This window comes from Lonchura striata, chromosome 3 (genome assembly GCF_046129695.1).
Source record: "Lonchura striata isolate bLonStr1 chromosome 3, bLonStr1.mat, whole genome shotgun sequence".
Classification (NCBI taxonomy): Eukaryota; Metazoa; Chordata; class Aves; order Passeriformes; family Estrildidae; genus Lonchura; species Lonchura striata.
In genome coordinates, this window is record NC_134605.1 from 37,418,167 (window position 1) to 37,432,329 (window position 14,163).

At 45.6% G+C, this 14,163-nt stretch overlaps 1 protein-coding gene across 1 annotated transcript in view; it reads left to right on the forward strand.

Annotated features, from left to right (window-relative positions):
- Window positions 1–3,422, forward strand: part of QKI (QKI, KH domain containing RNA binding) — a 154,278-nt gene extending 150,856 nt beyond the window's left edge. Inside the window, exon 8 of the mRNA XM_021544148.3 lies at window positions 915–3,422. Within this exon, the coding sequence (XP_021399823.1) occupies window positions 915–925 (11 nt within the window). The 3' untranslated portion in view covers window positions 926–3,422. The remainder of the gene's footprint in view (window positions 1–914) is intronic.
- Window positions 3,423–14,163: the final 10,741 nt, after the last annotated feature.

Below are 14,163 nucleotides of genomic sequence, written 5' to 3' on the forward strand. Positions count from 1 at the left end.
ACCTTTTCTGAATGAATTCTGTAGATTTTCAGTTCACTGAGTGTGGCCTTTATTAAGCAGGTGGTTTATGAACTTCCTGAAGGTAGGAAGTTCCCAGGTCCTCCTGCCATAGGTCAGTCATTGAGCTAATGAGTGTTCAGTGTTGATTCTGGCTTGCTTTCATACTCATGTGAAAATGAAGCCCTGTCTTTTGTGTCTAGGTCTTAATATCATGACAGATACATCAGTCTGTACCTCCTAGAGTAGTGTTTTAAAGGGATTTGTTTCTAATTGAAGTTACTTCAGTAAAAAGGCAGGTTGAGTGAGCAAGAGTGTTACGGGAAATGTGTTAATGTATGATAAAAACACTGGGATCACTGTTTTAGAGTCTCACTGTGTTGTGTGTATTAGAAACCCACAATGAAATGTTAGTGTAATATTTATCTTGTTAGTTGTCTACACCTTTCCAATTATGATTTCCAGACAAGGTGGTTTTCATGGGACTAAAACTACCTTGTGCAGTTCAGAGGTAGAGAATTTACAAGGTAACCAGATCACTCTTATGTGTGTGCATTTTCATAGAGCACAGCCTCTTTAAAGTCTTGACCTCAGATACTGGGTAAAACATAAATTTGTGATGCAGGGAGCAGAATTTATTTGTTAGCCTATCTGCTAACAATTGAAAGTTCATACATCACTACCAGTTCAGAAATGTTACTGCATGTTAATTGCTGTGGCAAATTCCATGTCCTGTTTTTAACATAGGTGAAATCTGGAGACTACTCTGGTTACTCTCTGGATCATTTTCATGATCTTTCATGAAGAGTGGATCCATAACTGCTGAGGGGGCCACAAGGCCATTACTTGCATGCCCTTGTGTGACTTTTCCCATATAACCTTTAGTGATGAGACAATTTTGATTCTTTCTCTGAAAGGCAACAAATGAAGCAGATCTCCAGCTTTGTCTCTGAGAGAAAATAGGAAATGTATACCAGTGTGGACTGAAAGAAGATAAAGAATAACAATAATGTCAGAGCTTTGAACCGTGTCCTGAACAGATGACTGAAAATTACTCTGGACTCTATATGAGCCAAGAAGAGGAGACAACTCTAAACAAGAGCAGCACTGTCAAGCCCATAATATGTTGACAAGAAGTTCATCAGAGACTGTAGGCTGGAATTCTAAGTGAAGAAAATTGAAATTATCTCAGTCCTTGAAGAACTGGTTTACCATATCTCCCTGTTATCTTAAGCAAGGTTGTTAATTTCTCTGTTGGAAATTTCTCGCTTCTTCAGCCTAATTTGAATTTCTTGTTCTTTTATTCTAAGGTTCTACCCTGCCCCCTTCTGTGCTGTCTTGCGTTTCATAGACAAATTCTCCCTTCATTGGGATGGTGAGGTGGCACAGGTCACTCTTGGTACAGGAAGACAACAAGCAAGACTTAAGGTCTAGATCAGGATGATCAAATGTGACATTATTTAGAAAGCCTATTTTACCTACATATAACTCCAAGCAGATGGAAGAGAACTACTTTGATACTGAGGGCACAAATCTAGTGTCTGTAATGCCTGGGTTTCAGATGCTTCTTTCATTGATGATGATTTGTGCAGTTTTGGGCAAGACCCCTGCAGCCAAATCCACAAAATACCACCATCACAAAATACCACCATCACCTTAAGTGATGTGTCAAGATACAGAGTGGTCACCGAGGTTTTCATCAAAAGAATCTTTTTCACGGTCTCTCAGAAAAAAATACACCACTGCCTTATCTCCTTTTGTCTGTTTCAAGCAGCAACATCACACAGAAAGAAAACTCCTGGTACCCAGAGACAATTTACCTGCCTGGGTGCAGAGGGGAAAGCACTGGTCGATAAATCCCCATCCTTCCACCTCACACACAGTAATCAGCTGGGGAGCTTGCCTGCTTGGTTCCATCTCTCAGGCGTGTCTCCCCATTTTCACATGCATAGCATGTGTGACTAACTTTGTCTTTTGCATTCCCCAGCTACCCATGATGAAAGCTACTCTTTTAGTCAAGTACCTTTGGTGCTGTTGTTCTGCATCTTTGTCCCTCAGTTTCCTGTCAGTGAAATGAGGAACGGAACCCCAGTAGAGTGTAAGCTGTGGATGGCCACATTTAAGTTTGTAGTGCTTGAGCAGTACAATGCTGAGTGCACTCCAATATCATCACAATGTCCAAGTGTCTCATAATCTTGAATGTACTTAAGAATAAAGCATGAAAGCAAAACAAAATACCTTTGATTTCTTACTTAGTCAAACCCATGATACAGTTTCCAGAATCTTGTAGGCCAGCTGAGTCCTAGTCTCAGACCAGATCACGTCAGAGGTACCTACCAGTAGTGCTGTCTCAGGGGATGGTCATCTCGATAAACTGTGGGCACAGGAAACTCCTGGGAAGATTCTGGTTAGGTGCAAGAGGAAATTTTTTTACAATGAGGACAGCAGCCATTGGAATAATCTCCCCAGAGAAATGGTGGATTTTCCAGTTTTGGACACTAAGGTTCTGCTTGATAGCACACTAGCCCATATCTAGACCTTGCTTTTACCAAGAAAGGTTGGACTAAGATGGTCCTTGCTGTCCCTTTCAACCTGGTTTTCTGTGAATGTGTTCATAAATCCGAGTCCCACAGGCTCACTGGGGATGGACAAAACTATGTTCCCGTTTTTCAGTTGGGAAATCCAAGGAGAGGCAAAGGGACAGCAGTGCAGTTGCAGGAAACAGCTCTGGTTTCTCTTTTCACCAGTGAAATGTAGAAGTGGGGAGCACTGACAGCACTTGAGATCTGGGAGGACTGAGGAAAAATGGGATTATATTGAAAACCTGATTGGCAGGTGTGAGATTTGCTCTGCAATCATGCAAGTTTCACATTGTTCAACTCTCAGCATAACTTACAACTTTTGAAAGTGAAATGCCTTAAAATAAGTTTGAAGCAAGAACAACAGTTTTTGCAGCTTCAGGCCTGTAGTTGTGCACAGTTAGATTCAGGATGGAAATTTTTCAGTGAACTTTCAATTTGCTTTGGAAGGAGAGAGATAAATGCCATTTATGAGAGAAAACTTTGGGTTTCTCAAGAAAGAACCAGAGTTAGCAGGTAGATCTAAAACAAAATCACCTCAGCAAAATCCAGCATTAACCAGTTTATGCCTGGTCACACTTAACCACAAAACAGCTAGCAACCAAACACACTTGGCCAACAGCAGCATAGTGGAAGATGGAGAATTTACCTCCCCAGTCAAGACTCTTCCAAAATTTTACCTTGTCAGATTTTATTGTATTTGCAGAGTATTAGCTTTGAAAATGAATAAAGAGACCTGTTTGTAGTTTTAAACAACTACATTTTACTACTTGTAAACAACTAGTAAACAACTGCATTTTACTAGTTGTCATGTGCCTCACAATGATAATAAATTATATTTATGAAGTGGGACTTTCAACCGGTGCAGATTTGTCTTCAGGCTTCTGTGTATGAAGGAACCTTGAAATAAATGATATCCATTCTGGCACGCACCTGGTTTAAAACAAAGGTGAAGCCAATGAATGAAATAGTCAGAACACCTGACTCCTTTTTAGGAGGGAGGGAAGCAGTAAATAATGCTGCCTTAGAGCAATTTCTTCCTTGTCATGCCTTTCCCCTTGCAGTTTGCTGTCACTAATCACTGTGAGCCAGACTCTGCACATGGAAGAATCCTTCAGACCAAGTCAGTGGGGCTGCTCATGTGAGTAATTTGCAAAATACTCAATCAGGGCAGTCAAGCCCTGTGGTATTAGACTCATTTTGGCTATAAATTCCCCAAGCAAGGACTTTTATTCTTGTCAGTAAAACAGTGGATGCAATTCTGGTGCAGTGGGTTTTTTTATTTTATTTTTTTTCCTCCCCACAACTTCTCATTTCTTCTCACCTTTTTCTTCACACACATAGAGAACTAAGACACTCAGAGAAGCAGCAGCTTTGACAAGCAATGCTAACATGCCTCCCTGCTCTGAGCAATTCCTTTGGGCAATTTAGCAATGTCACTCTGGCTCTCAGCATTTCTTTCAAGTCAGGAGCCTCACTGCTTATAGCAGCTTGGGAAAGGGAGAGCCCAGGTGCAAAGGCAGGAAAAAAGTTCCACTGGTGGCTGGCAGCAACAGGAGAGTCTGGTTGTGCCGGTGAGTCAGCCAAACAGCTTGCTCCTCTTGCTTATTCCAGCCACGTACAGGCAAGTATAAGCAGGGAAAATTCCTAGCTTTGATTGTGAGGAAAGGGCCTGCTTATATCACCACAATAAACTCTTTTTCCCAGAATGAAATCTCACCAGGCATAATTGCCAAAATCCTGCGACAAAATACTTCTGCTTAACCCTGGACACATCTTGTTCTTTTCACTGGGAGAAAAGTCGTTTATGGTTTGGTGCTTTGTTTTGTTGGTTTGTTTTTTGGTTTTTTTTTTTTTTTTTTTTTTTTTTTTTTTTTAATTCAATAACCAGATTTGATGTGTCTAAAATGGGAATCATGGCAGAGAATACAATATCTCCTGTCTGCACTGCTACCTATACACTTGCATATAAGTAGCACTTTTGTTTCATGGGTTGGAGTGGAGGCTGAAGAGACATAGTGACAGTTCAGCAGCTCTTTTCCTTTGTAGTGGGTCTAATAGGCCTGCAGTATGAAACATGCTACTTAAGCTTTGCTTTTAGGCTGAAACTCTGTACAGAGGTCTAGCAGAGGGCAGAGGCCCCACTTAAATCCCGCTGAACCTTCAGAAAGGCTTACCATGTTCCCTTACAGTAGGTATAAGGATTCAGACAAGTTTTGCATTCTTTTTGTGGGTAAAGGCATGTAAATAATACCTTTATGACTCAAGTATGTCTTGAAATATGCAACCTGATGGTAGAGAGTTCTGCTTTATTGTGCAGATATTTGTTCTGAACCACATGGCTTGTAAGTCATGAAATATTAATGGCCATGCAAATCTTCTCTTCTGTATCACAAGCTTTTCTGTGTTTCTGACCCCTGACTTCCTTTAATCATCTCCTGGGTGTGTGGTCTGTTACTATTCTGAGATATCTTGTGAACAGGGGCAAAGTAATTACTTGATCCTTGCCTGCTGCAAGAATCTTTTTGAAAAGAAAATTGATAACTTCAGAGACACTTCCTCCCTACATTAAAATCAGCCCCACCTGCTTGCTTCACAAGATTTCTCCTTTGGCGGCCTTAATGCAGACCTGTAGTGTTCAGTGCTATTTTCCTGACTATAAAAACAGCATTTGTGGATCTCCTAAGTTGTCACCTGCTTGTCCACAGATTAATTACAATTTTTGGTCAGATGTTTTCTCTCCTTCTCTCTCTCTCCCCCCTACTGATTTTTTTCTGAAGGCATCCTTATAAATATGCTATTTTATTGTGGCTTGTTAGAGGAAGGCCCAATAATCTTCCGATGAGCAGCTGTAGTGCCTGTTATTTATAGTGTTATCTTTGCCATCTCCCTAATAATTGGAGGCTGAATTAATGCCTGAAACATGAATTTATGGTTTTTTTTTAAGAACAAGGGCATGTATTTTTGGCAGAAATCTCCTTTTCTTTCTCCACCTGTTTCCTAACATACCAAACACTAAGAATAAGGACATTACCAAAGTGGGGAAATCAGGAAATGCTTCTTAGCTCCCTGCCAAACATAGGAGAGGTTGGTGGCTTGGTGCCATGCAGGTCTGACAACCAAGGGAGAAGGAGATGTACAAGCAATATGACTGAGGAAAGAGAAGACTATCCATGAAAATGCATTTCCCGTATGGGAGCTATTTTAGTAAACCAGTTTGGTGAAAGTACAGACATGAGTAGGTATTTGTGCAAATGAGTTCAGAGTGACTGCTGAGAGCATGGTGTAACACAAGGGCAATAATGACCATAGAGCTTAATACAAGGTTAATATATGTTGACCTACAAGCTTCTGATTTCTGGAGCACTTTTTCTTGAGTTGCAGGAGTCAGCAATGCAGCACCAAAAACACTGCTTCTGAAATGGTGGGTTTATACAGATTAGGAAGTGGGGAAGACTAGCCAAGGTCAAAACATTCATTATCAGAGCAGAGATAAAGGAGCTGGGATACCTCAGGTGTTTGTAATGTGCCACTTTGCAAAACCTGGGATGACACATAAGAACCTTTCTGGGGCTTTGCTGTTCAATCCTCAGTGTGTGCTGTTTCTGAGGATCAGACGCCAGCCTGGGAGGAATCCACACCCTGGGTTTTAAAAGGTGCAAATAAAACCCACTTCACCCTTGATTTCATGCAGCAGCAGGTGCCTGTGTGTCTTTGAGAACATAGATGTATTTTGTTCACACTTTCCATGGAGCTTACTTTCCCCTGAAATGACCTCGGTGACTTCTGGGCCCTGTGAGAAAGGCAGACCCACAGCTTGGCTCACACAAGTGACTGCTGTGAAGCAGTTGTTTGGTGGCTTAAAGCCTGGCAGCCTCCAACCTGAGGACCACCCACACAGTGACTGTTCCCAGTGCAGGGAGCAGTAGTTCCTGCACAGGGCAGTGGAAAGCTGATGGGAAGCTCCTGGGTGCTGTGGGAGCCGTAGAGAAAGCAGATGGAGCAGAGAAGCCAGAACATCCCTCCTGGTCCATCTGCAGCACCGTGGTGTCCCCGTCCCCCTCCCCCACCACCCCAGGGTGATTTATACAAGCCTAAATAATGGTAATGAGCCCCGCTGCAAGTCTGGCTACCCTGTAGTCTGCAGAGGTGCCAATTGCTAACTCAGGTTTTGGAAGGAGGTGATCTCTGATCAGCTGAGAGGAGCAGTGAGTAATCCTCATCTACCTGGCTTTGTATCCAAGCTGAGTCATTCTAATGAGCAACACCAAAAGTGCTGACCTGCCCATCTCACTCTTCCTCACTTGAGACTCCAAGCTAACCTGCAGCCTTCGTGTGCCTCGGGGCTGCATTTTGGGCAGAGGGGAACCTGGGACGCTGGTTTTACTGCAACCTTTAGCAGTGGAATAAATGCTGTTGTAGGATGTATGTGTGCCAAAACAGCCGGCACAAGTAACTAGGAAGTTTTCAGTGTGTTTTCTGTATGTGGCATCCCTGCTAAAACTGCAGAATTGATTTTGATTTAAAGAATGTTTTCTTACCTTTTTCCACCAAGATTTCAGTTGCACATTACTGTCTCTTGTGCACACCAACATGGCCAGCTATAGCATGAATCCACAGGGACTCTCCTGTCCTCCCTGCTCTGCAGTGTGCCCACACTGCAGGGTGGGATGGTGCTCATCCTACCTCTTCAAACGGCTGCTCCTTTGAGTGCAAAGTCCTTGATGTTCTCACTTGGCTTTAAGCTCCATGTGTGGTACCAGCATGTTGGGGATGGTGAAAGCTGTTTGCCTCTGGTTTGAATGCAAGGCTTGGACTGGCTTGGCTGCATGCAGAGAACTGCACTACTGGATGTTTTCAGCAGCTTCCCCTGGGTGCATGGCACTATTTAAAGTGAAAGTTCTTTGATTTGGAAGAGGCAAGGATGAAGGTGAAGGCTAATAATGGAAGTCTATAAATGCAGCTGACATCTTAGCACCCTGTGTCTTTCATGCTGTCCTTCATTTACTCTCCTGGTGCTCTGTCCTCTTTTAATGCTCTGTTGTTTCCCCCCCCCCACCATGAGCAAAGTGCTGATGAGAGTAACTGGGTTTGATCCATTTACATGCCTATGGATATAGAGGGGGCTGTTATTAACACTGAAATGTGTGAAATGGTCCATGAAACCTCCAGGGTGAACTATGCTAAGGGGCAGACTTTTACAATCTGTAGATTATACTCTACAATACATATATATTATAGAGTATATATTTATAGGTCATGACTAATATGGAAACCCCTCTTATAGTTAATAGCTTCTAGTAGAGACCCATCCACAGAACATTCCTATGTGGGTGGGTAGCTGTTGGCACCAGTAGTGGGATGACTGAGTTTAGTTTTGACCTGGGCTTCTCAGCTAGGCTCCTCCTTCTCATCAGCTGCAGGACATGGGCAGCAATAAGGGCAGTCAGCCTAGATTATAAGAAAAGTCTGATACAAACAAGAACTTTTCTCCTCCTCTATTATCTGCCTGGGTTCTCCATATAGGTGGCTTGGTTGGATATGAACCCTTCAGACAGCAAAACCTGTGTGAGGTGAATGTGACTCAAGCTGAGTGTCTCTTAAAGCCCACAGCAGGTGAGGTGGATGGTGAGATCCTGAGTCCTTTTCCACAGCCTTGAAATGAGACTATCCCTCCCCTTCTGCCTCTGAAGCTTCTCTGTTCCTCCTGCCTGTGCTTTACCAAGTGAAAGTCCATATGGGAGGTGTCCAACAATGAGCACACACAGCCAGCTGGTTTACGCTGAAACCTCGTGTATTTCACAGGTAGGCTGAGCTTCCTCAGTGTAGCACTTCAGATCCCTCGGGCCTTCCTGTCTCACAAGAATAGGGGGAGCTCCTCTGCCCCAAAATCTTCATCAAAAAGCACTTGCTCAGAGGTAGCAGGAGGCAAAACAGTGAGTTCCACAGCTGAACTCATATTGAACAAATTATTTCAAGCAGTCTGTACATTCCTTCTACTTATAATTTATTATTAACAGTCTGAGAGGAAGAAAAATAATTCATTAAACAATCAGTAAGGCATTCATAAGACATTATTGAGATCAGGTCTCAGGGAAACACATGAGCCTTCACAAATATTAAGTTTTATCTACTCTGTTAAGTCATTTTACATAGGAAAGTGAAACTTAATCCAGCTGCTCTGTCTCTGTAGCTGCTGCTCAAGGGGAAACAAATTCAGATCCACTATAATCTGACTAATAGGTTCAATATCAACTCCCTCTTATCAGAGGGAAAGGAGCATGCCCCACGCTTATCTATTCCCTGGTGGCCAGATATCAGAGCAGACCAGTGAGAGGAGTCCCCTTCTGGGAGCTGGAAATTAAAATGCCTTGCTGTGAGACCCTTCTCCCTTGCTGCAGGCAGTTAGCAGGTGCTTTCTTTTCCAGATGGGAGTGGCTTGTACTTGAGATAAAAAGTTTGAGAAAGTGCAGTTTCTCCCATAGCTCAAATCTGTATTCTTGGTTTAGCCAGCATGGGTAAGGCAATGCTGGGTCAAACAGCCACTCAGGAAGCCCCCACTCTTCCTTCACTAAGGGACATCTGGTACACTTGCTTCTAGCCAACGATGGATGATTTGGTATTGTTGACAAGCTGAAGCTCACCCACATCCTCAGTTCTCACCCCCATACTTTGCTTTCTGAGCCTCTGTCATTTGCTTGTGCTGTGCAGTGATGATCCTGTATGGGAAATGACTTAAAAAACATCATAAAGACATTTCTGGGAGCAGTGGAGTCTTCAAAGGAAAATTCTTGGGAAGCTGGAAATATGGTGGGAGGGAAAATATAATCTTTCTCTCATTTCAGATGAACTTCTGCCTTCCTTGAAATTCCTGTGAATTTCAAAGCCTTTGATAGTCATGAAACATCAGAGGAGCCTTTATGCTAAGCAAAACGTGTGTGAAAGCAGCGCTGCTTCTGATCCCGCCAGGAGCTGCTGCACACCCCGTTCCTCTTCCTTCTGTTTGTCTTCCCCCAGCTGATGCAGTCAATTTGCATTTGTCAGGGTGGTCGTGGCTGTGCCCTTACTCTGCTCTGTTGGATGACACCAGAGCAAAACCCACTTTCCTGCATGGCCGGTGGCCACCCCAGCTGCTCCCCTGTGGGCCAGCCTGGATGATCCACAGGGATGGCTGCACTCTGAGCCCTGGGATGCCCTGCCTGCTGCAGAGTGCACAGCTCAGTCTGGCTTTGTCCTAGCCTCCCCTTCCAGGGTCAGCATCAGACAGCCAGGCCATGGCACAGGGATTTCCTGGAAGAGCTCTGATGGCACCAGGCACAGGTGGCAGATTTATAGGCAGCCATAAATCAGTGTGAATGCAGGTCACTGAAAAGGACAGCACAACCACCCGAGCTGGGGCAGCCTATCCTTGGAACAGCTACAGCTTGGGTGGAGTGGGGAATTTCTTCCATGTAGCAGATCCAGCCACAGGAGACTATGCAGGGGATGCCATAGAAATTGCAAGAGCTGCACAGCTGGAATATGATCCCCACAAGACACTCCTGAAGAGGAGCACATATCTCTGGGAGTAGGTACAGGCCTCCCACTTCCTGCACCTCACTTCCCAGCTGCTTCCAGCGGCACTCATGGGTGCCCTGTCATGGACTCCTTCCAGACATGAGGCTGCCAGAGAACAGCATCTGGTCAAGCAAAGTGGGAGAGAGAAGACCACAGAGCAGAATTCCCAAGGGTAAAGGGATCTGTTTTTCTACCTGGGTAATGGTTATCCTGTGAAGACTGGTGCAGTCTTGTCTTCTTCACTCAGTGAGAGGGAAGAGGCTGCCCGGGCTGCTGGGCAGTGGCAGGTCTAGGCTGCTCCCATGGGGCAGCCCCTGCTCCAGCTGGCTGTGATTTTTCCCTTCCCTAGGTGCCAGCCAGGTGGAGAAGCTGCAGCCTAAAGGGGCAGGACATGGCATGGGCACCCCCAGGGAAAAAGTCCAGGGAAGCTGAGTTGGGAGAAGACGGTGAGAGCACTGAGGAGCCTTCCAGCCACCACAAGCAGCCTGCAAGTGAGCCAGGGTGTGCAATGTAAGAGCTGCAGCTCTGCAGCAGTCAATGTTCACTCACTGTGGAGCTATTGCCAGATGAGATTTGCCTCATCTCTCACAACTGAGGGCTTATTTATGTTTGAGCTGCCCAGGTCAAATTCACCTCCAGTATATCTGGTCCATGTGGGTTTGAGAGCCCCCACAAAAGGGCTGTCCATTCTTCTCTCTTGTCTGTCACTGCATCTATTTCCCAGTATTTCCAAGACTTCCCATCCCAATTTACTTCCCCTTCCCCCTTTTGCTGTTGCTTTGCACCATGTTGCTTTTCAGGATCCATTTTGTCCTCTGCCTTGCTCCAGCATGCTCCTTGCCTGTAGGTTTTCTCTCCAACAGGTAATAACTTCATTACTCTTAAGCTGAAGTAGGACTATTTTTGGAGTGATGTCATGTGTTCCACAGTAGGTGAAGCTTATGCTTTTTGCTGGAGCAATGTTGAGAAGAAAATTCCTCCTGATGTGAACCAAATGTAATTTTTAAACATGGGATTGGCACAAAGTACACAGGCAGTGACTTTCTACAATGATAACTGAAGTAAGGAGTAGATCAAGTTGAACTTTTTTGTTTGTTTGTTTGTTTTTTGTTTTTTTTTTTTTTTTTTTAAGCTACCTTGGCTGAGTTTCTGCCTTTGAACAAGGGTAGTTAGGTCCTGGGTAGGTGTGGGACACAGCTATGTAAGAATGCAGACACAGGTATGTAGGCAGAGCTGTGAAGCAAGCCATGAAGAGTCAAAGGCCTTGATGACTTTTTGTTAAGATATGCCACAGAAGGACAATGTTATGACTGGAGTTATATGGACCAAGGTCAGCATATAACTGAGGCAGAAGACTGCAAATAAAGCAACAGCATTGTTCTGTTCTTCACATGACTAATGAAGCATCACTTGATAATGCTGATTGTCACTGCCAAACACAAATTTAAGCACAGCTCCTGTTCCCACTCTGCAGTGTTTATCACACTGGTCCCCTTCAAAATGGACTCACTTCTGCAGAGTCTGCAGAATGCTTTAATGATTAGCAAGGGCCATGCTGTGGACAACATAAGCTAACACCTCAGATTACTCCCCACCCCTTCTGTGGAAAACATGCAATAATTTTTGACTGAACTCTGAAACCCAGTGTACTGATTTAAACCCAGACAACAGAAAGAATACAGCTACCTAACACATGTGCAGCTACAGCAGTAGAGCTGTCTTGACATCATGCTGCTTGTTACTGAAAGTTCTACTAAATATGATCTTCTAGTCTACGGCAAAAGTGTCCAGTAGCTGAGGCAAGTGCATAGGTGTGGCAAGAAGAAGGAAAATTATGCTGAAACCTGGCAGTATAGCAGGGTGGTGTGGAAGAGAAATCCTCTAGAGGACTAATAACTCAGAAAAGTGTTGCTTTAAATGAAGAAATGAAAAACTGTGGGCTAGCCAGAAAGCATCCAAAACAAATTAGAAGGCTGGGTCATAGTATGAAGTTTAACAAAGATAAGTGATGGAATCTGCATCTGGGATGGGGCAAACTTGGATGCATGGACAGGCTGGGGAATGAGAGTCTGGAGAGCAGTGCCACAGAAAGGGACGTGGGGGTCCTGGTTGATGGCAAGTTGAATATGAGCCAGCAGTGCCCTGGCAGCCAGGAGGGCCAACCCTGGCCTGGGGGGCATCAGGCACAGCATCGCCAGCCGGGCAAGGGAGGGGATTGTCCTGCTCTGCTCTGAGCTGGGGCAGCCTCACCTCGAGTGCTGGGGGCAGTGTTGGGTGACACAATGTAAAAAAGACATTGAACTGTAGAGAGTGTCCAAAGGAGGACCATGAGGATGGTGGAGGACCTTGAGGAGAAGCCGTGTGAGGAGCAGCTGAGGCCATTTGGTCTGCTCAGCCTGGAGAGACTGAAGGGAGACCTCACTGCAGCTACAGCTTCCTCATGGGGGGAAGGGGTGGGGCAGGCGCTGATCTCTGCTCTGTGGTGACAGTGACAGCACCCAAGGGAATGGCCTGAAGCTGTGCCAGGGGAAGTTTAGGTTGGATGTAAGAAAAGGTTCTTCACCCAGAGGGTGGTTTGGCATTGGAACAGGTTCCCTAGAGAAGTGGTCACAGCACCAGCCTGACAGAGTTCAAGGAGTATTTGGGCAACACTGTTAGGTATGTTATGGAATTCTTGAGGTTGTCCAGTGCAGGGCCAGAAGTTGCACTTTGAGGATCCTTGTGAGAAACTTCCAACTCAGGATATTCTATTACTCAAGGAAAAGTCTTCTGAATAACCTGAATGATTTTGGGACATTAGTCTAACAGCAGATTAAGTCACAGGTAGAGCTGCAACCCCAAGCTATTCTTAAGAAGTAAAAATCAAGGAACTATTGGCCTTGCAGTACCCAGACAACCACCCACCACCTGACTGCTGTCAGCTTCCCTACATGCAAGGTCATTGCCTTTTCACAAAAACCTCCTCTGGGGCTTCTCATTTTTTTGACTCTCAAGCAGAGCTTGGTTGCCTGCTCTATGTGGTGGTTTTCAGATGTTTTGGAACAGAGGTGTAAGTAAAATGCCAAGTGTTTAGCAGATCTCTCTATGGAGATAGCTGGACTTGACACCTCTTACAGAGCTCTGGGAAATTGAAGGAACAGCCCCAGTACAGAGTGCGGGATTTGTAATTTTCTCTTCTTCCCCCCCCATTCCCCCTCCTGCGGTCCTCTGTCCCATTCCTGCGTTCCCCTGTCCTTTCCCCCTCACCATGCGGTTCGGTCCCTCCCCCCGCTGCCTTTCCCATCGCTGTCCCCAGGGTTTCCCTGCCCTTCTCCCCTGCCTCCCATCTGCATTGGCCGCAGCTCAGGTTCACCCTGCCCCCGGCACGGGGTATAACCAACCTGCGGGTCGGTGCCCGGGGTCTCGGGAACACGCTCCCACAATAAACACGTGTCTGCACCCAAGCCCTGTGTCATCATTTCATCTGTTCCCGCGCTAGAACTGAGCCTCGCAGAGTCAAAGGGGAAAAGTGGCGGCCGCCTCTCCCCACCTCCCACTGTGTCCTGCCGGCGTCTGCCTGGAGCTGGTCTTGCACGGCAAGAAATGGTAGCAGAGGATGGTTATTCCCATCAATTTGTGAAAGGGGGGAGAGAGAAAGGAACTTTGCTTCCGCAAGAGCTCTGCAGACGTTAAGAGGAGTTGATGCGCCGGGTGGAAAACAAACCTGAAGCTCCGGGACCCTCATCCATCCTCGCCGGCGTGCTCCCTAACCCGCCCGGGAGCAGCCGCGCTGCGGGGGCAGCCAGACTGCAGGGGCCGGGAGCCGGGTAGACTTACCTGAGGAACAAAGAGGAGAGTGTGGCAGTGGCTCGATGGACTGAGCTTGAAGAGTGGCCCGTCAGGGGACGGCATCTGAATGGAGACCAGAGGCTGACAGTGGCCGGACCCAGAGTTTCAGGGACGAGCTCTGGTTAACGGGAACACCCAGGCCTCTGGGAGAGCCAAACTGCAAAAGAATGCGTCCTCAGTTCAGCGCGCTTTTCCACCACCG